This window comes from Elephantulus edwardii, unplaced genomic scaffold (genome assembly GCF_000299155.1).
Source record: "Elephantulus edwardii isolate Elephantulus edwardi_28Jun2011 unplaced genomic scaffold, EleEdw1.0 scaffold00087, whole genome shotgun sequence".
In the NCBI taxonomy this organism is placed as follows: Eukaryota; Metazoa; Chordata; class Mammalia; order Macroscelidea; family Macroscelididae; genus Elephantulus; species Elephantulus edwardii.
Window position 1 is genome coordinate 13,312,098 of NW_006399837.1, and position 22,691 is coordinate 13,334,788.

Consider the following 22,691-nt stretch of genomic DNA (forward strand, 5'->3'; position numbering starts at 1 on the left):
TCTACTATGTCCCTAATGTGAAGGTCAACAACAACAACAAAATCAGAAATTAACCGGATAATGAATCCACTACAGAGCTAGAAGTGTTCCTCTTCTTCAATACATATAAAATTGACTGCTCTTAAAATATATCAAACTTTATCTGAATCAATTTTTAGGTCTCTTATTTTCTTATCAATATACTCAATGAATTTAACAGACAAGTACTGAAAAGTATTAAGACCAATGTCAACAGTACTGAATCTTGGAAAATGAAGGGTCACAAAACTGGCTGAAACCCAAGAATGATCAGATTTCTTCCATTCTAAATTGCAAGTGTGATATTCTCACTGAGACCAAGAACGAATGCTTGAAAACACTGAAAAATACTGATCACGATGATCCATGTGCCTATTGTATCCTAGAGCAAAAGGCCAAAGGGCTGTTTTCTGTTTTATAGTAATGCGGCGTTGCAACTAACCCACTTCACTGCAGTGTAAAACCACTGACGGCCACTGTGAAGGTACAAGAGCATGAGTGAGTTCCAATCAAGCCACACCAAGAATGTCAGTGAGAGTTAGATCCGGACCACCAATTCCTAGGTTCGCACAAGAGAACAGGCTATCGGAACATGACACCAATAAGAAGAGACTCGTAGTTGTAGTTTATTATGTCCATTTAGAAATGGCTAATGCTCAGAATATTTCAAAGCAAATCACCCTAAAATATAATGTCCAATCTAGAATAGTTAAAAAAGAACATCTCAGTATTCAGAGCACACCCCCCGATCAGTTCATATTAAGAAGCCCTTATGTAATAGATTTTATTAAAAAGCATATTAAAAACCTTGGTAAAATTTTATGAAAGGAGGTTTCAAAACACAAAGTAAACCTCATGATAAACTCTTCGGAGCAGTACCAGAGCATAAACTTTTCTTTGGATCAGCACCAGATCATAAGCTCATTTGTACATGACAGCTCAGGGTGCCGTGTGTGTGTGTGTGTGTGTGTGTGTGTGTGTGTGTGTACACAACATCAGAGAAAGTGTGTAGGAGCTTATTCATCACAACAGTTATTCAGGCAAATCACCATTCTCCAATCATCCACTGAAACAGGGCTAAGGGTAAAGTCAGATACAGAATATTCAACAATGTTCCTTCGTAATGATCTAACAAAAAACCCCATCAATGAAAAAAAAAAAACCACCCCAAAAGATTATGCTGACATTTGCACTAGTAACAGTCTACCCTTTGAGGTTTGGGTTGTTTTTTTGTTACTTCTTAGCTGGACTAGCGGTAAACCCATAGGTATGTGGTCTGAATCCACCAGCTGTTCCACAAGACAAAGGGCAAATTTCCTGCCTCTGCAAACCTGTTAGAGGGTCAACTAAGCATTGGCTCTGCCGGAAGGTGGTTGAATGGTTGATTACAACACTGTAACACTGTACAAAAGGAAGCTCTGGCCGTCTATCTGTAGGGAGTTGTGCTTACTCCTTTCAGGTGGTCATTACTCCTCTCATGCAATTTCAGATGGAGGATCAGCTATGAGTTGGTTCCCGAACAGCAATGAGTGAAAAGCTTTAAATGTACATTATAAAAGACCTTTTTACTGGGCCCACCTTCAACAGACTAAAACTATTCCAAAATAGCTTTTTTAAAGTGATTATAATCTTCTCTTTATATACAAATAAATACATACTTTTTGCAGCTTCTTGAATGCATTTAGCCAAGTGCAAAGAGCAGAGATCTAGAAGCCATTAAATAGCTCTTTCTTACACTCAAAGAATTCTGACCTTCAGCTTTTCCTAAGATGCTAGCAAATCTTCCTTTCACAGAATTATTTGCCTTCACATCATTTCTTTACATTCATCATCTCATGTGCCTTCATATTATCTTTTAACATTCTGGAGAAAGCTGTCTTATTAATAAACACACTTAAAAAGAAACCAAAACCCACTTCTACCCTAAGTGTTATTTCCATTTTAACAAATACTACTTCGATCATTACAATGACATCAATTCCTGATTTATCAAATGCATGTGAAGCTCCGTCTGACATGCTCTGGACATGTTGCAAGGCAGGATCAGTCCTTGGGGAGGGACATCATGCTTGGGAGGGTGGAGGGACAGCACAGGAGAGGAAAACCTTCTGAGATGGATTGATTGAGTTACTGGGGTATTGAGGACAGTCATGTTGGAGACAATAAAATAGAGCAGGGTTTAGGGCTGTTGTACATAGGGTCGCTATGAGTCACAGGTGACTCGTAGGCACATAACAGCAGCAGCATGGGTGAATTCCCATTAAAAACATTCACACTGCAGAATAGGTTAAAATCAACTCTGGGTTGTGTTAAGACTGTTAAACTTGAAAGGCAAGACTTAAAAGTCACTGCTCTTTGTTGATTTTTAGTTATTAAGTAAAATCCATGGACAGTCCAAAGGAATAAAAAAGGGCTCCAGGAGTTGATAGCATACCAACTGATTTATTTCAACAAACAGACTCTGCCCTGGATGTGCTAAGTTGTGCCAGGAAATCTGGAGGACAGCAGCTGGCTAACTGACTGGAAGAGATCGATATCTGTTCCCATTCCAAAGAAAGGTGACCCAACAGAGTGTGGAAATTATCGAACAATATCACTGATATCACATGTAAGCAAGATTCTGAAAATTATCCAAAGATGTTTGGAACAATACGTCAACAGAGAATTGCCAGATGTGCAGGCTGGATGTAGAAGAGGTCGTGGTACTAGGGATATTTATAGCTAATGCTAGACGGATCTTGGCAGAAAGCAAAGAATACCAGAAGAATGTCTATCTGTGCTTCATTGACTATGCAAAGGCTTTTGACTGTGAGGATCACAACAAGTTATGGCTGACTGAGAAGAATGGGAATCCCAAAACATCTGATCGTGCTAATGAGAAACCTATATATGGACCAAGAGGCAGTCGTCAGAACAGAGCAGGAAGACACTGGATGGTTCAAAATCAAGAAGAGGGTCCGTCAGGGATGTATTCTGTCTCCATATCTTTTCAATCTGTATGCAGAACAGATCATCCGAGACGCTGGGCTGTACGAGGAGGAATGTGGCATCAGGATTGGTCCAAGAATCATCAACAATCTGCGTTATGTGGATGACACAACCCTGCTTGCTCAGACTGAGGAGGACCTGAAGCACTTGCTGCAGAAGGTCAAGGACTACAGCCTTTAATACGGATTGAAGCTCAACATCAAGAAAACAAAGATTCTCACCACTGGGCCAATTGGTTGCATCAGTATGGATGGTGAAGAGATTGAGATAGTTAGCAGTTTTAGTTTACTTGGCTCCACAGTCAACACTCTTGGTAACAGCAGCCAGGAAATCAGGAGATGAATTGCATTGGAAAGTCAGCTGTGAGGGACCTCTCAAGAGTACTGAAGTACAATGACATTAGGCTGAAGACTAAGGTGCGCCTGATCCAGGCTACGGTCTTTGCAATTTTGTGCCATGCGTCGGAGAGTTGGACAGTGAATAGGAATGATATAAAGAGAATTGATGCCTTTGAGCTGCGGTGCTGGAGAAGAGTGTTGACTATACCATGGACTGCTAGGAGAACAAACAGGTCTGTCCTGGAGAGGGTGAAGGTAGAATGCTCCTAGGAGTCAAGGATTGTGAGGCTTCATCTGACATACTTTGGGCATACTGCAAGGAGGGACTGGTCCTTGGAGAGGGACATCATATTTGGGAGAGTGGAGGACGGCGCAGGAGAGGAAGACCCTCGTGAGTGGAGTGGTGAGAATGTGTGCGTTTAGGGCTCTTGTACATAAGGTTGCTATGAGTCGCAAGCAACTCAACGGCACATAACAAGTGCCAAAGGAAATACGTAAGGTGGTTCTGACATGAATGTAACTTAACAGATACCTTTACTAAGGCTCTCAAAAAAAATTTATACAAAACCAAACTACCTGCTTACTGCTGCTTAAATTTAAGATATTCTCCTTAGCTTGAAAAACAAATACTTAAATGAAAAATCAACACTGAAAAGGCTGAACTCAAAGTACTTATAAAATACCTCAAGTCTTCTACCTTGAAGTTACCAAAATCAACTCATAATTTAAACTCATTCCTTATAACTCCTTAGGCTACTGCAGCTTTAAAATTTCCAGCGTCACATATACCAAACAAAACATGGCGTATGGAGAGAAGAGAGACAGTGACATGGTTAGAAGCATTGAGACAAAAATCAACAATCAACCTGGTCATACTGAGGACAAGCCAACAAATTTACAAGGGTTAGGTGGACTTCACAGTTGGAACCGCCCATAGCTGACCCTCCAGTAGTTTTAAAGAGACAATCTTTCTCCATAGAGAAACTGGTGTATTAAATATCTGCTTTCAGGTTGGCAACACAACTCCTTATCACAAGGCCCCCACACTAAGACACCAGCACTCCTAAACTTTCCACGGGCTCCTTCAGATATATCATCCAGCTAAATCCCAAGGTAAGTGTTGCTACCATTTTCAAGACAGAGGGAATAAATTTTGCCCAGAGTCACACAGCTCGTAGACATAAAGGGGAGATTGAATCCAGGTAATCTGACTCCAAGTCTGCAGCTCCATTCAGCCGGTGGAGGGAGCAAATGAAAAGGCCTGTAAGCTTTCATTACTGAAGTTCTCCCCATGCTGATCTCTGGTTCTAATTAAGTACAAGTCAAAAAACTGCTTTAGGACTTTTGAAGAAGGTGTAAGAGAAAAAAAGGAAAGAAACCAGCCTCCTTTGTTTTTAAACTTAAAGTTCTAAAAACTGAGCCCTTTGCTTTCTTTTCTGCATCACAAAGAAAACAGCCTTCTGTTTTTCAGCTTACTGCTCATGCTTCTCAGTTTTATAAGAGTCTCATCTATTTATTCTTAGTCACACTGACACCTCCCCAAGAGGTAGCCAGAGGCTGAACAAGTGTTTAAAGAGACTCCTTCAAAACTGAGATTCCCGCTGGAAGGTCACTCTCTGCTCCTGAGTTGTGACTCAAAGGTGATCCTCCAGAGGCTGTAAAGTGCACAGGAGGAGACTGCCTATGTTTTCCCCTCACAGCAGCTAGTGAATTTAAACTGTCTACCTCTGAGTTGACATCACAATGCTATACCCTCTCGGATTCCTCAGAAGAACATGGGGAGGTGTGGAGGGGGTGGGTGATTTCAAGTTTTCAGTATGTTTCTGATGTGACTGGATGTGACTTTTGGACTCACAAGTCACACTTGAGCATACTGCACTGAAACAGGCCTGGTGAGACTGGAACAGCTTTGTCAGCATTATCAAAAGTGCAACCGTGATAGAGTACAAGTTACCTAAGCCAATTCTGGTATGAAGTGTTTTAAAATCTGAATTTAGTCCAGAGTCATATCTTACTTTTCTTAACATTCTCAAACAAGATGAAGAATGAATGAATGAATGAATAAGGAAAAATATATAGGGCTATAAACAAATACTATTCCTCCTCTAATTCTATCCTGACACGTGGCAGGATAGTTTTTAAGTTATCCCCCTAATCCTGTAACTTGCTTGGGCCAAAGAGGAACGAGCCCATTCTAGGGAGCCCTTGAAGAGTCAGATGGCAGTACAATGTATTCCCCTGTTCCATCTAAGCAGACTGACAATACACCAAGCTACCTGAATGTACAGACATGGAGCACAGCCAACAACTGACCCAGAGTGATAAGTATTTGAGGGACTAGGTTGTTACATGCTAACTAGTTGCAGCTTTACTGCAGGACAACTTAGAAAAACATCAACTGCACTATCCATGGTGACTGACGCACAGTGCTCTTAAAGGACTGAGCAGATGTGTCAAACTGAGATTCCAAGGTTCCACTGGGATTGTTTTTTAGAAGCAGATTGCCACACTTTTCTCCCACAAAGTGAATGGTACGATTCAAAATGCTGACCAGTGCAGCATCAAGGCTCCCAAAACATAACCTCGCCTACCTCATTTTAAACTATGTCCTAATTCAACTCTCCATTACATTAATCTTTTCAGCCAAAAGTCTCATGTCTTCACCTGGAAATATCTATTATCTGTTTAATGCTAACTCAAACTAGTTTTTGTTGAACAATCAATCACTTCCTTAGTAGTAAAGAAAGAAGTTGTGATCCAGAAATACAAAAAATAAAACCAAAACTAAGAGAATGATTAATGACTCCTTGTGCCCAGTAGATGTACTTAACATGGACCATGTGTTTTGCAATGGTTCCTTTGGTCTTCATAGCCCAGTTCAATGAAGCCAACACTAGAAAGATTTCTCATCTGCCACTAATAACAGCCTGCAAGACCATTTGCTCTTCTGTGTTGAATCCCATTAAGACACTAGGAAAGACAAAGGCCCTGTAAGAGTTGATGGACAGGGTAATCGGACGTCTAGACACTGGGCCTGTCTATAGTTCCTGGAGCAAACAATATGTTACCATAACAATATTCTACGAAGGTTTCAATGTGTTAGGGGATTTGGGAGCTTGGAGAAGGGTATATTGGCCATAAAGTTTCAATGGATCTTTAAAACCTGGAAAGATTTCAACAAGAAAATGTCTGAAGACAATGATCTTGGAAACACAAGCATTTTAGAGGAAAAAGAAAAATAAATTATAATTATTCCCATCTTATTAGAATGGGGTAAAATTGACCAAAATTAGTTTGATCTCTGATCTCAAAAGATTTGATCAGTATTTTGCATTATTATATATTTATTCTGGAAAACTGAGTTAAGAGAAGAGGAATCAAAATTACGGGTCTGTTTACAGCTTGTTCCAAGTCAGTCTGGGACGTGTCTGCATTATTTCACTGGAAAATATCCTAGTTCAAATACAGCGTCTTGCCCTTTGCCAATTTTATGCATACTAAAAATATTAAAATAGGAGAAAGATGGGCAATCTCCTCTTGTGCAGTTTACTACTTCTGAAAACCTGCTGTCGATATTTCTATTAAAAACTAGAAAATTATAGAAAAAATATTAGAAAAAAGGACAAAACAATGCTCAGGTTAACAACTTCCAATTACATGTGCCAACAACTAATCCCTATAAAGATTAAACATCTTAAAAGGGGAAATATTTTAAAATATCCTTTTTGATTCAAACACTCTTCTGATAAGAGTTTAGAAAATAGAAGTTTGCAATAATACATCATCACTTTCCACAGGAAAACTTTGAAACTAAATATTAAAAAAGAGAACTGATTCTGTTGATTGATTCAATCTATAAATAAAAATTAAACAGACATTAAAATGAATAACGTAGCTTGTATGTGCTGTTGTTGTTAGGCACCGGCGATGTACTGACATGTAAAAATGTCTTTAATATGGGGAATGAAAACAACAACTCACACTAGAATATATGAACTATGATTGGATTCCTAAAGATAAAGAAACCAAATATAAATATCGTGAATATCATCCTATTCAAATCTTTCAGTCCTTTATAAGTCAGTTAAACTCTGCATCTTACATCTACAGGGCTTCCAGGGTTCAACTCTTCCTTTCCCACCTGGTGTGTCCCAGTTAACTTCAAATGCCTAACTCCTCTCATGCCACTCTTTAAAAGCTTCATTAATGCTATCTTATCTTCTCAAAGCCACCTTTTAGGTAAAGGATTGAAGCTAGCACACAATATAGTAATAAGTATCAGCTAAGCATACAAAAAGGTCAGCCCTCTGGTGCAAATGAACATATGTAAACTTAAACATTTGAGAGCAGCAGCCTTCTTGGCCAGACCTCACTCCTTAAAACTACCTTTTAATCTTATTACTAAAAATGAACTCACAAAAATAAGCAAGCACTTTTTTTTTTACTTAGCAAATTAGCAGGGAGAAAATACAGTTAACCCAATGAAAAAAAGATTTTTTTCTTTTTCCTGATAAAAATGTACATCCAACAAAAGTAATTTACATAAAAATGTTGGTAAACAGTGACTCAAGCAACTTCCCTCCCAACAATCTTTCCTGAAAAAAATACTTGAAATGTAAATATTCGAGGATAAGCAAAATGTTCTTCCCAACGTAACTGTACGAAAAACTTAAAAAAAAAAAAAAAAAAAAAGACAACTATGGAAAATATAGTCTATTTATTCAGAGACTTAATTGCTAGTTTGGCACGTGTGCTAAATAATGTTTCCCGTATAGGTGTAGTAGGAGGAAAGACCTTCAAAGGCCCTAGTCCTGAGAGTACAGGAGCAAAACAATCAAGCTGTCTTTCTAAGAAGGCAAAACTCAGGGCAGCACATCTTTTCATTTCCACTCTTACTCAAGTTACATGCCTTTTTAGCTAAAATATATGCTATGTCCATGATGTAATTATACTTATCGATTACTTAATAGTACTTAAAAATAAACAGGAATGCACATTCATGTTTTATCGCGGCTTTGTTCACAACCCAGGTGCCCATCAACAAACGAATGGACAGAGAAGCCGTGGTATATTCACACAATGGAATACTACGCTGCACTGAAAAACAAGGAACTCATGCAGTATTACTCAAAATGGGTGACCCTGGAGGACATTATGCTGAGTGAAATATCTCAGTCACAAAAGGACAAATACTACATGGTGCCACTGCTGTAAAATGGGACTGATATGAGGGTTGTGGTAAGACTGAGAAAAACTGGATAAATTGTATATGCTACACTGAAACAGATGAGGGAGAGAGTAATTTAAAAGCGATGTATAATAGGGTATTATAGTTATCACAAGAGTCCACAATTAAGGTTGTATAGTGGAGTGTACTTGGGGTGGTGGGAGGGGTGCGGGGGGGACTGTATACCAAAGAAAGACTTCTACTTTTCAAAGAGAGGAGCGAAGGCAGGGGAGGGAGGGATGGGCAGGGAGAAAAGTCCAACAATGAACGAATGAAAATCCAAAATCTCTGTAAATGTTCATTAAAATTATTAAAATTTAAAAAAATTTAAAAATAAACCGGAAAACACTGATTTAAAAATATTCTATGCAGTTTGGCAGTTCTGACACTCTAAACACATTTTAAAATGATCATCTTTTCCTTCAAATTGTGCACAAGTCATGCCATCTACCAATCTAATTCAGTTCACCAGAATTTATACCCCCAGGATAGGCCTTCCCTACAGGGTACCCAAGACCACCACATCTTTGCCCCAGGAAAGCCTTGTGGGTAGGGACTGTCAACTTAGCAGTGGAATGCCTTAACAACAGCATCACCAGAGTTTCTTTAATACCGGTTATTACTTAAACCAATGCATCTTAATCATCAGCATTAACTACTTCCACTTCTACAAACATTTTTTTTTTAAAAAAATGTAATCAAAGAAAATGTTTAAATATCTGGACCTAACATAGGGTCACTAATCAGTCGCAAATGACTCGATGGCACCGAACAACAATGCTGATGTACAGAAAAGATAATGAGATTGCTGAAAATTATAAGTAATATTTCCTATCATGAATAAGGTCAAAATGCTTGTCAATTCATGTGCAAGTGTAACTTCCAAGTATAACTAATAGAGTCATATAAAACGGCAGTTGTTCAAAAGGCACAAGGTTTTTGAAGCACGCACGCGCGCGCGCGCACACACACACACACACACACACACACACACACACGAGTGCAGTTAAGAACAAAAGACTAAGAAGAAATATGCCAGTGTTAACAAGGGATGTATATCTGTGATGCTTTTTCCTTCTAATACAGACGTCGACACTACCCCCACATTGTAGACTAGGCTCCTTCGAAAAAGGCCCTTCTGAACATCTGAAGAGCAGAGACTGCACACACAGCTCCCCAGTTCAAAGCCGATGTGCTTAACCACAAAAACAGCATGGACTCAACATGCTTTAACTGTTTCAAGTCATTTTTATATATGCTATTTTTAAGGTTTGAAGAACTGACAACATAATACAGCTATGTAACATGCATACACGAGCATGCCTCAGAACACTGCACGAGGTAGTCATATCTGAAGTTAGTATTATCGCTTGATATACAATTGACCTCAGTCCTTTGGTGAACTACACTTTACATGTAGAGGTCAGATACTTCCCATTAGAGCTCGAATTTCATATTCAAGAGAAGCAAACTCTTGATTCTGCCATCAACCAATACAACTATCTATCCCAAATGAAAAGAACCAGACTGCCTGGGTGCTGTCAAAAAATACAATGAAAAGAAATTATTGTGTGTCTGAAAACAAATGACGTTTCTGTTCAAAAAGTATCATAAAAAATTTACCTAAGGAGAGGTACCGATGGTTGAAAACTTTACTGTAGCGTGTGTTTAGGGAGAAAGAGGAAAGCAACAAAAACAATACGCCATACTCATGAAATTCCACCTGTGATTTGTCAGTGACTGAGAACGTAATTTTTTTTTGGGACTATTTTTTCTCCTTTGTTTACTGTGTACCGTCGAATCAGATCCGACTGGCACAGAAGATAGCCCCTCCTTCTCCCAACAGAGCATCTGGTGGATTCAAACAGTGCACCTTCGGGATTACAGAGCAGCTTCTTGCCACTAGGCTACCAGAGCTCCCTGATCAATCGATCAATTGATCGATCATCCATCCATCCATCCATCCATCCATCCATCCATCCATCCATCCATCCATCCATCTTTGTTACCTGGTTCAAAAGCTGTAAAAAAATATATTGCTCTTTCAGTGAACCATTCAAGTTTTAGTGCTCACAATGCTTTGTTTTGTGTGGTGTTTTTTTAAATTTTTTTTGCTGAAATTAAAAGTAGTATTTTTAAAATTTCCTTTTCATTCCCAATTCTTTTCCTAAGTGTCACAGATCCATACCTTCCTCCTATGGCGTCGTCTTGTGGTTGGGCCCCGGCAGTGTTCCTCTGTGAACGTCGCAGTGACCCCCCTGGATTGTTATTAGGCCGGTTGGACATTGGCACCTCTCTCTTGAAGGGACATACCCTTTCTAGACACTACCATTCACTGCAAGAAAAAAAATGACAAGAAAACGTATTAGATACATGTTATACAGCACTCAAAAGAATAGACAACCAGGACAGCCACTACAGCGGAGTGGAGTCAGGCAGACAATCTGATGATATAGCTTCATCTTCTCTCTCATTGCCATCTTAGTAAGAAAGCTGGACTCCCTGCTTAGAACATGCATTTCCACCCCAGAAAACAGACTCAGACCTACATTTTTAAGGATCTTGGGAAAACGTAGCTTCTGATTTGTCTATCCAAGGTAGAAAGGCAAATTTTCAGTAAGGAAGGAGCCGAAACAGAATAAACCAGTTGGAAGAATACATCAGTAAGATTATTTAATGTATTAAAATACCAGGTCAGGACAATATCAAGTCAAAGGATGTGACTTAAAAGCCCAGAACATAAAATTAGATTTTTCACAGTTAGAATTGAATTTTTTCAATTCCATGCAAACAGAGTACAGGTAAAAATACATCTTTGTATCCATGTGCCTAGTATTTATACAGAAAAAGACATTTCATCTGAAGTAAAAAAAAAATCATCGCTGAAGACCTAGGATAGGTAAGTTGCTAGTAATGTACAAAGGCAAACTTTGAGGCTCTGGTAGTAAGAAGCTGAGATAGCACTCCACAGGCAAATGGTTTGAATCCAGCATGCTACTGGACAGTCTATTACCAGGCAATTTACTGCCTCTGAAAACCCACTGAAGGGTCAGTCATTAGTGGGTTCCAACATAGTGACAAGTCAGACTCTTCAGAATGTTAAACACTATTTCATGCCTACTTCACAAAAAGATTATGAATGACAAAATAATAAGCAGGAAATTGCTATAGTACCTTGACGGGAGATTTAAGGAAAAGGAAGTTCAAGTGGGTGACTAAGCAGTTATTCCAGTGAGCCTGGGCTTCAACACTTGCTCTGCTAGCCATGTGACCTCAGACAAGACAGTTCCTCTGCACACCGACCTCTTCTGTAGAACTCACATATTACCAATCTAATGAACTTTCAGCAACAATAAAGTGTGACAGGACTTTTATCAATTTGAGCTCTCCATTTGTCTATAAATTATAAGGATAAAATGGTGGCAATGTCGAATAGCTTCACGGATAAAACAAACTCATACATTTATAATCATAAAATATTTACAGCTTGTATGAATCAAACCTTTCACCATTTTTAAAAACCCCAAGCAGAGTTCTTTACTTCTACTTAGGAAGGAATGATCGGTTGGTATTATAGATACTGGCACCAAAAAGAATAACTAACTAAGCATCCATGAATGTGTTCATTTAAGAGATCCTATACATTGGAATACTGTAGTGGGTTTTATATTGTGTTACCTGTTGACTCAACTCAGCAGAAAAATATTACAAGGAAAACTCAGAGCTGGAATGCCCTCCTTTCCCTAACAATCATTAAAAGGCAGGCAGATAGCTAATGACTAAATGCAGAGTAAGTATGAGAAGATTTCTCCTCAAGATATCTTAGCAGGGAAACTAAGGAAGCTTTTTTTTAATATTATGAACACAACATATTGAAAACTGAGGGAAGAATCTGTAAAACAGACTTTGCTAATGTGTGTGGATGGCCACTGAAAAGGAAGACAGGAATCTTGATTCTGAAAAATGAAGTGATTTCTGTTGAAATTATTTTTAAATTTTTCCTGGTAAAAGCAACATGAGCTAACACAGCAATTCTCAGAACAGTGTTGTAGCTTTGCTGAACTGGATCCATGATCTCAATTCCACTGACCAAGTACAAGTACTTCTCTGAGCTTCTGTCTGTGCAAAGAGGTAACAGAATTCATCTCACAATAATTGTTTTGAGGATTTAATGAGAAAATCCACTGAAAATAGTTACAACAATATCTACCTTATATCAAGGTCTTAATACATAGAAATTCAATGAACATCAGAAAAGAAGTGGAAGAAGATGTAACAAAGAAAAATTCAACCATAAAAACTGTCAGTACATGAGTCTTGATTTCTAATATTTCCATTTTAAAAGTTATTTTCTTTTATAAAGAAAATTCACAATAATATTTTTCATTTAAGCATCACTTGAGAAATTATGTCAAAATATGAATGATTGGCCCTTTTCTGTAGATATCTGATTCTAAGGAAGAGAAATGAGAGTCACATTTTAAAAGCACCTTCTGGTTTGTCATTTTACAACATAATAATCACAATGTATTTTAGAATTCATCCCAAAAAAGTTTACAACTTCTTCATGTGTATGAAGAAGAAACAACCACCAAGCAACTCAGTCAGGAACAACTGGTGATTTTTATGCAGAAACTAAATGATCTTTAATAAAGAAATCTCTATTTTGGAATAAAAAAAATCTTCAAACATTCAGACCCTCAACAGTATGGATAAAAAAACCATCATACTACCACGACAACATAAAGGTAAATAATGCAATAGAAAAATGGGCACAGGACATGAATAGACACTTCACCAAAGAAGACATTCAGATGGCCAACAAGCCCATGAAGAAATGCTCAAAATCCTTAGCTCTAAGAGAGATGCAAATTAAAACAACTATGAGATATCATCTCACCCCAGTCAGAATAGCAAAATTTAACAGAATAGCAAGCAGCAAATGCTCGCGAGGTTGTGGCGAAACTGGAACCTTTATTCACTGTTGGTGGGAGTGTAAAATGGTGCAACCACTGTGGAAGGTGGTATGGCGCTTTCTCAAAAAGTTGCAAATAGAAATACTTTTGATCCAGCAATCTCACTAGTTGGAATATAACTGCCACCCAAGTAGATATATGCACACCCATGTTTATCGCAGCTCTGTTCACAATAGCAAGGAGTTGGAAACAACCCAGGTGCCCATCAACAAACGAATGGGTAGAGAAGCTGTGGTATATTCACACAATGGAATACTATGTGGCATTGAAAAACAAGGAACTCATTCAATATTATTCAAAATGGGTGAGCCTGGAGGACATTATGCTGAGTGAAATATCTCAGTCGCAAAAGGACAAATATTGCATGGTGCCACTGCTGTAAAATGGGACTGATATGAGGGTTGGGGTAAGACTGAGAAAAACTGGATAAATTGTGTATACTGCACTGAAACAGATGAGGGAGAGAATAATTTAAAAGCGATGTATGATAGGGTATTATGGTTATCAGAAGAGTCCACAATTAAGGTTGCATAGTGGAATGTACTTGGGGCGGTGGGAGGGGTGTGGGGGGATTGTGTACCAAGGAGGGAGTCTTTCTTTTACTTCTGAAAGAGAGGAGCGAACTGGGGGGTGGGGGGGGAGAGGGCTGGGCGGGGAGAGAAGTGCAGCAATGAATGAATGGAAATCCAAATTCTCTGTAAATGTTCATTAAAATTATTTTAAAAATATTTTAAAAAACCAACAAAAAACAAACCATCATACTGCTGCTCTCCCACTGTAAAACAAAGAATACTATTATTAAATGGGGTTGTTATTTCTCATTTCTTGTTAACTAAATGCTTGCTACATGTCATGGAGGGCTAAGATACTCAAATGAACACAATCTCACTGGCTATGTGACAGCTCACAAGAGCTATTAATTTGTTCAACTAAGCACCATTATCAAGTATCAGCTCACCCACCTTGGGCAATTCTTGGGAATTTAAAAGAAAAAGAAGATGACAGAAACATTTTATTTCAAAGTGCGGCCTGCTTTTAAAGTACAGAGATCCTATTCAATTACTCTTTGGCATCTGAATTCCTGAAAGCAAACAGTAAAGAGTTAACTTGTGATGAACACTGAACTTGCCCCAAAGTCAGGAGTAAGCCAAACCAGAGAGCAGAAAGAGCAAGCATTCATTCCTTAAAATATGTGTTATTGTTAAATGCCATCAAGTCAGGACAGACCCTTAGTTGACCTGATCCTCCAGCAGGCTTTCAGAGGCTGTAAATCACAAGGGAAGAGAGTGTCATCTTTCTCTTATGGAGTAGGTATATCTGAACCACTTGGTCTTAACACTACTGCTCTTCTAACTCCAGTAAGACTTTCATTTCTGTGAAAATAATCAAGATTTTGCATGTGCAAGTTTTCATATTAAGTCCTAAAACACTGAAATTAAATATTCTCTCTCACACCACACACACCCCCGCCCCTATTAAAACAGATCAGAACTCTGCCCTATCCTGGTGCTATCCTCACCATTTCTGCCATGCTTAGGCCAACTCTTAGTTATTCTAGTAGTATCAGTAACCTTATAAACCATTATGAAATTCCTACTTCACATACAAAAAAGAAGCTACCTGCCTGAGCTGCAAATCTCTGCAACTGCACACACCTCAGCAACAAGGGCTCACCAGGAACAAATTAATCCCACACCAAGGATACTATCAATTAAACCATTCTACAATAAAACTGTGGTGTGGGTACCCTTATATGCTCACAAATGGAGCCATTCTTGTTTTAAAAAAGAATGGCTAGGGCTTCAGATAAGTTTACCCTTAAAATGGTAACAAGTAACCCGTTAAGGTTCTGTTAAATGCAAGAGATTGAGAGGTGGTGAGACACAAAGGCAAATATAAAACAATCCCTGCTCACAAAAAGCTTTCTGTTCTACAGCCCCCTACTAGATTGCAAAAGAAACACACTTAGGCTTAAATGTCACCTGTAGTACTTAAGAGTATAAGGAGGATAAGTACTTTCCCTTCATCTACGTTTCCTTTTCCATTAAGCTAAACATTACATGAACACTTTAGGATAGTTTAGAGAGAAATGTCTGGCACATGATTTCTTGCCATGTACAGAGTGTCTAAGAAGTACAATTAAATGGTGTAAACGGAGGATTCTAAAAAACCACTGAAGACAAAAACTGTGGAGCACTGGGAAACAAATCCAGGTTGTCATGTATAGGATAGTCACAATTTTTTTTAAAAAAAAAAAACCCTATTTTATTCCTACTACTTTATTCAAAGCTACTAGATTCATAAAGTATCATTTATTAATTCATGTTTTCACTGAGGCAAACAATGAAAATTACTGCCCTCTTACAAGTCAGGGAGCTCTGGTGGCCTAGTGGTAAGGAGTTGCACTTTCATACTAAACTGGGTTGCTAGAATCTACCATCTTCTCCAAGAGAATAAAATCCACAAACTCCTCCCACGGGATTTATATTTATAACCTCTGAAAGCTCACTGATCATCAGTTAAGAGTTAGTTCCATCTCAACAGCACACAACAACTTCCAAGTTAACCAGAAGTTTCTGTAGATAAAATAGTAAAAAGCCACAAGACACACTGAAATGAGTAATATTTTTCAAGTTAAAATATGAGAGTCACAGGAACACAGTGAGAAGCTACCTGAGGACTAAGACATTTTAATCAATTTGTCCTGTCAATAGTGGGCCTATTCCCCAGACCTGAACTGCCCCACAGTGTTTCCAAGGTTTTAAAGGCAGGTGGTTCCCTTTCTCCTGCCAAGAAGCTGGTGGGTTCAAATTGTCAACATTTTGGCCATCAAGTGCTTAAACTTTGAGCGGCTAGTAACTTAAATTCCATTTAAGGGCATCAAAGTCATCAAAATAGTGGACTATTGCAGAAGATATAAGAATAGCATTTTCAAATTTTATTTTTGTGAACACTTGAAAATCAAATTCTATATGGGGAAAGCACATACTTAAAGTGAATGGTAAAAGACTATTATGAGTAGGCTTATCCTATGGCTACCATGTGTCAGGCAATGTATTCAAAACATTACAGAGCAGGCACTCATCTTTTTAACAGATGAAATAACTATGGCAAAGAGGAAGCCAAAGCAGCTCTGTGGCCATGACCAGAATTATTCTTCTATTGTGTATTTAATATTATAATTGGAGAGTCAGCATTCAAAAGAAAGTCTGACCTAAAGCCAACTCTTTGAAACTATGTGTCACAACAGAAAACACAAATAAGTATAATTCATCTTTTTCAAAAGTCAAGACATCTAAGACATGACATTTCAAACTAGAGTCACAATTCCCACCCTTCTTCCCCCTTTCCTTTACAATAATTTAGCAGGTTAGAAGGGACTGTTAGTCTTTCTAATAGAGAAATAAGCATGAAGAGTAGTGGACAGTTTCACAGCCAGGGTAGGTACCAGTTCCAGGGCTGACACAACAAAGGGGCTCTGTGCAGAACAGAACTGTCTGGTAGAGGGCCTAAATGAAAACATTTGGGATGAGGATGTATAAATAAGACGACAACCAATTAGAAAGCTAACAACCAAACTTAAAGGTAGGTGGGCCTAATAATAATAGAAGGTTAAATGAAAAGTTGTTCTCAAAAACATTCAGTATATAATATATACAATAAGAAAGAAAAGTCTAGAATAATGGCTTTCAGATCTCAACATGCAGAGAAATAGAACTATTAATCTACAATGGTTATCAGGTTTCTGGCACTAATGTTAAGAATTAAAGTTTTTTAAAACTAGCAAGATGACACTGTATCCTTTCAATGTCATATAAAACAGTTAACAGCTTTATATTAAGTTAATTTTTCAGAGAATAGCATCATTTTAACATTTTTAACATTTATTATTAGGGATTCAGACACTCAAGTTTGGTATATGGTAGTAATACAAATAATTCATATACAACAGAATTATTCTTCTAGTGTGTCAAGTAATCATAGTTGAACTTTTTAAATTGCCTAGAAACAGTTGGTTCCCTAAAAGCTCTATGAACCAGCTTAACCCTAACAGATTTTTCTCTTCAGTAGTGAGCTATGTTAAATCTTCACCACGTGTTTATTCTATAGCACTTTTTGGAGTTGTTTTTAATTTGGAAAAGTATATAAAAAAGACGTAATAGCATCGTCTAATGTACATATAGGATGGAAAAAAAGAAAGTTTAGTGTTAATCACGTCAAATTATGAGTTTTAATATAGGCTCCTGAGGTATAGCTTCAGACAGAAATATGTATCTATCATTGAGCTGGAAATCAGATGTAGATGGAAAGTAGCAGGTAACCAAGATAATCCAAGAAAATCCATTTCCTCTTCAAAAACAAAACCTCAAATTCATTGTTGCTCAGGAGTCAATTCATAGCTGCCCATCCAACAGGGTTTCTAAGGCTGTAAATCTCACAGGAGGAGATTATCCATCTTTCTCCTGCAGAGCCGCTGGTGGATTCTAAACACCTAGAAATGCCACCTTTACCCCCAGGTATCCCTCATTTCCTCTAAGTTGCTGCTATTATGTATCATATGTCGAGTGGAGTGAAGATCCACTCATTGCGGATCTGACCCTCCAGTGGGTTTTAAGAGAGATTTGTTCATCTTTCCCCTGCAGGACTGGTGGATATGAACCGTGTGTCTTTAGGCTGACAAGTTGAAGAAGGGTCAGCAGAAGAAAGACCTTCAATAGATGGGCTGACACAGCGGCTGTGTAGCAATGGCTACAGTTTATCATCGAGAGAATGGCGCAGAACAGGGCAAGGTCTGCTATTCACAAGGTTGCTATGTCAAGGACAACTTAGATGGCACCTAACACTGACAAGAAGCCTCTAGAGGTTAATAAAAAGAACTAGGATAGAACCTTGGGAAACACTAAAATCCAAAGACTCCAAATGATTCATTTGATGGGGGGAAGGAGAGTATCAGAAACAGTAACACAAACACCAAGAGAATAAAGACAGAAAAGTAGAGAAAAAAGGACTTAATATGCTTGATGAAAAAGATCAAAGACTAAAGCCTTCAATAATATGAATCAAAATGTCTGCAGGTTTGTTTGGGTTTTTTTTATCTTGGTTACATGTTCATCTTTTAAACATCGTGTGATCCAAAAATTGTTAAAACTGAGTTCTTTCTGCTTAAACACAAACAGAAGAAAATGGCATTCTGAATCAACCATGAGTCTTGTATCCATCATGGGCACAAATGAAAACCTATTCTGTAGGACAACCAAGTTCACACTGCCACCAGGAAAACAGAAAACTGGAAAGAGAGAAAACAAACTATATATAGTGGTTATGCGCTATAAGATGTGCAGGTAAAAACAAGACAAGACAAAACAAAAAACCAGGTAGAGGAGGAAATGGGAAGAGGTGGAGAACAGGAGCAAAAGAAAACGTTATTTTCTATTTCAGAATGAATCATTAGGTAGCAATAGCAACTTTCTGAAGCTGAGATAGAAAGGAGAAGAAATGGATGGTGTTGTATTTGTGTTATCTGTAAGGTAAAAATAAGTCTGGTAACCACCACCTATGCATCAACAGTGGAAGGCAGTACAGAACAGTTATTTCTTAAGTCAGTTCGAATCCTAGCTGCACTATCTTACACGTTATCTTGGAGGAATTTCTTAGCTAAGTCTCAGTAGCTGTAAAATGGAGATGATGATAATAGTTGCATCACATTAAACAATATTCCATAAAGGAAACAGAATCGGCGAATCATAAGCTAATTTTAAGAAAAAGAATTAAGGAGGAAAAGAGATGTATTATTAAATTTTAAGACATATTAAAATGCATATCTGGACAATAGAGAGAATATGAATAATGATTATGTATAGATTTTTAAAAACATCTTTTTTATTATGCAATCATAGTATACATCTTTTTTTTAAAAAATCCTTCTCTTTTAGCATGGCAACAAATAATTAAGAGGTCAAGTAATGAAAGAAATCTGCTTCTAAATAATTTGGAGGGACCAGTCTCTTTGGAGGATATCATACTCGGGAGGGGGGACAGAGCAGGAGAGGAAGACCCTGGATGAGATGGACTGATACAGTAACTGGGCCAATTGGGGTAGGTGTGTCAGTCAGTGAGACTAGGCTTCAGACTTGTATATAGGGTCGCTATGAGTCGCAGGCCACTCAAAGGCACATCAACAACAAATAATTTGAGAAGGAGAGCAGGGAAAAGCCTAGCAAAGGGTTAAAAACAAAAATGGGATGAGCTGGTCATGTTATAGATGAATTATAGGTAAACTGAGGTGTTCGAAATCTTTCAGAATAAAATATTTGTCATAGAAAGACACTTCAATAGAAGCTGTTATTATCTCCTGCAAGTAAGAAAGACTGTTGCTTTTGTTTAAGTTATTACTACTCTAGCAAATATGACCATAAAGAGAAACATTACATTTCTAGATATTCAGTAAGCCATCCTGACCTAAATACGCCACCCTACATTTCTCTAATGTATCACTAAGTCCTAGTTTCCCAATACTAAAAACTTTGTGAGGTTATTAAAGAAAACACACAAAAGAAAAAAAATCTGCTTCTAGCCATGTAACAAGTGGCCACAGTGAGCTCACGCATCTTTCTATGGTTCAGTTTCCAGAATTTCTGACTAAATTAATTCAATCACACAAAGCTGAATACAGCTTTCCACCCATACAATACATAACCACTCCACTGCTTAACAAGCAGTGAACTTCAGAAGATGCAAAATAATTCAACACTACACCCAACTCTTCATATAGCTGGAGCAATATAAAATTACAATCAAAAAGGACCAAACATAGCTATGCAGACATTATATACTCCAGTCAGTCAAGAGCATTGCTAATTATTTCCAGTCTTCTTCTAAATCTCAAGTACTGTAGAACCATTTCACTAGGTGGTGTAAGATAAAACATAAAAATTTAGTTCATTGAAGAACCTCTAGATTTAGGATGAAGCAGAAAATACATGGAGACTTCCACCCTCCAGCAAGATGACCCATTAGCAAAGTTTAGTTTATATTTGTTGCTGCTGGGTGCCATTAAAATGGTTCTAATTCACAGCAATCATCAGGCACCAGGGAAAGAAACTGTCCCCAGTCCGACACCACCCTAGCAATTTTCAAGAGCAAAGGCTGCATGGAGTCAGCCATATCTGATCTTTACCAGCTTCACCAAAGTGACCCTTGTCAACCAACATCAACAGAAAACCAATTCCCATGAGCTCAGACATGTCTCCCACACCTCTTTCTACTCATCTCATGATCAAGCTTACTGTCTTAGTAGGCTTGAAATCCATTAGAAGTTAAACCACACAGTCAATTACTACAGAAGTCAAAAAGGTTAAGATCCAGGTTAGCAGCAAACACAATTAGGACAATTTCTGAAACGTGCTCTCAGGCCCTCGATCTTTTGGCTTTAGGTGAGTGTTACAAAGCTCTTCGATCTTTTGGCTTTAGGTGAGTGCTACAAAGCTCTTAGTCCTGCCAACTGTGGTTCTTCCCTCACTCCTACAACAAACTTGGGCAAAAGGCTCTCAGCCTGGCTCAAAGGTGCAGCAGTCCCAAGGCCCACTCTCATGTCAGGTCTCCAATTCTCCGCTGTGCCCCCAGTGTGGCTAGCAAAACCACCTCTGGCCCCCAAGAACATGCTGCATTCCCTTTCTTGTTCTTTGCTGCTGGTGAGGTTTCTCCAACTCTGTTGCAATGCCCTTGTGGAAAGACTAACACTTTATCCGCACATTCCCACCCATCCACACAGCCAAGTCAAGTCAATGGATAGGGAAGCCATTCTGAAAAATAAACACTACACTCTCTGAGGTTACTGCTGCCATTCTGCATCCAATGTTTAAATTGTTTGCTTTTTTTTTTAAGTCCTAACTTATTTTTCATGCCTCTAAGTTGAAATGGTTTGTCCTTTTAAATAAACCTGACTTATAGAAATTCAGTATTTTACTTAACAGTATTACTTACTCAGTAATTTAGAATTTTCAACAACAAAGACAAAAATGATCCTATACTTTAGTATTTATATATGAGTGTACAAGAACTTCTGGCATATATCTCTTTAATCATAACTACCTCAGGATTATGGCAGAGTATTACTCCTAACAGGAGACATTTAAAGGAAACTCATCATTGTTCCAAGTGTCTAAGCTTAAAATCAGATTAGAACCGACTCAATTTTACCACAAATCTTTAAAAGAATAAATGCACACCCCCCCTAGATTGTTTTTAACCTTCCGCCTGCAGAATATCATAAAACAAACTACACAGTGGGTTAAGATTTTAACTGTCAATTTTGAAATTAATCTGGAAGTACACAGAATCTAATAGCCATAACTTTATAGAGTGAGAAAATTTTTCTGTAATTAGGTTTTTGGTTACATAACTCTCTAAATATATTTTTAAAACCATTGTAAATATGAGTAGATTTTTCTGGCATATGAATTGTATCTCAAAGAGTTGTTAAATTCTGTTTTGCTTTCCTGATGCTACCTTCAAAAAGTATTACCTAAAAAGGAAAGTATTAAATTTGCTGCTTTTAAATGGTCAAGTGTGCCAACAAATATTCTTACGCTCTTATTGTTGCTGAGCCAATTCCAAATAAGGCAAAACTGTATGTAAAGTTGGGAGTGGACTTTGTCCATACCTTTTAAAAGCCATCTTCCACCGTCTTCAAAGTGCCAACATCACATCTTATTCCTCTTTTTGAAGAAATGATGTCAGCCCTTACCCTGATTTGAGACGTCATTAACTTTTTCTTTAAAAATTTCCAGCACTGTCATTAAATATAAAGCTAATATCCAAAACTGATAGTACTTACACAAGAACTAAAACAATTCACTGTCACATATTCTAGTAAACTACACTGACTGGGATTTACAGCACACTAAGCTCACTGTTCCTGAGCCAGAGCTGACCCTCCACTGGGTTTCTGAGGCTGTAAATCACACAGGAGACAGCCCAGCTTTCCCGTTGGTGCTGAGTTTGAACACCAGCAGTTTGGCCTTTAAGTCAGTAGTTCAACTCCCTATAGACTATGCCACCAGTGCTACCTGAAGAAAACTCTAATCTTTTAACAGAAGTTTTTTAAAGAAATGAAATTGTATTAAATGAGTCGAGTAACTTGGG

The 22,691-nt window shown here is 38.0% G+C and overlaps 1 protein-coding gene across 1 annotated transcript in view; it reads right to left on the minus strand.

Annotated features, from left to right (window-relative positions):
- The window catches only part of TRIP12 (thyroid hormone receptor interactor 12), an 87,590-nt gene extending 76,733 nt beyond the window's left edge, over positions 1-10,857 (minus strand). The window contains exon 1 of the mRNA XM_006890328.1: positions 10,760-10,857. Coding sequence (XP_006890390.1) covers positions 10,760-10,857 — 98 coding nt within the window. The remainder of the gene's footprint in view (positions 1-10,759) is intronic.
- Between the last annotated feature and the right edge of the window lie 11,834 nt (positions 10,858-22,691).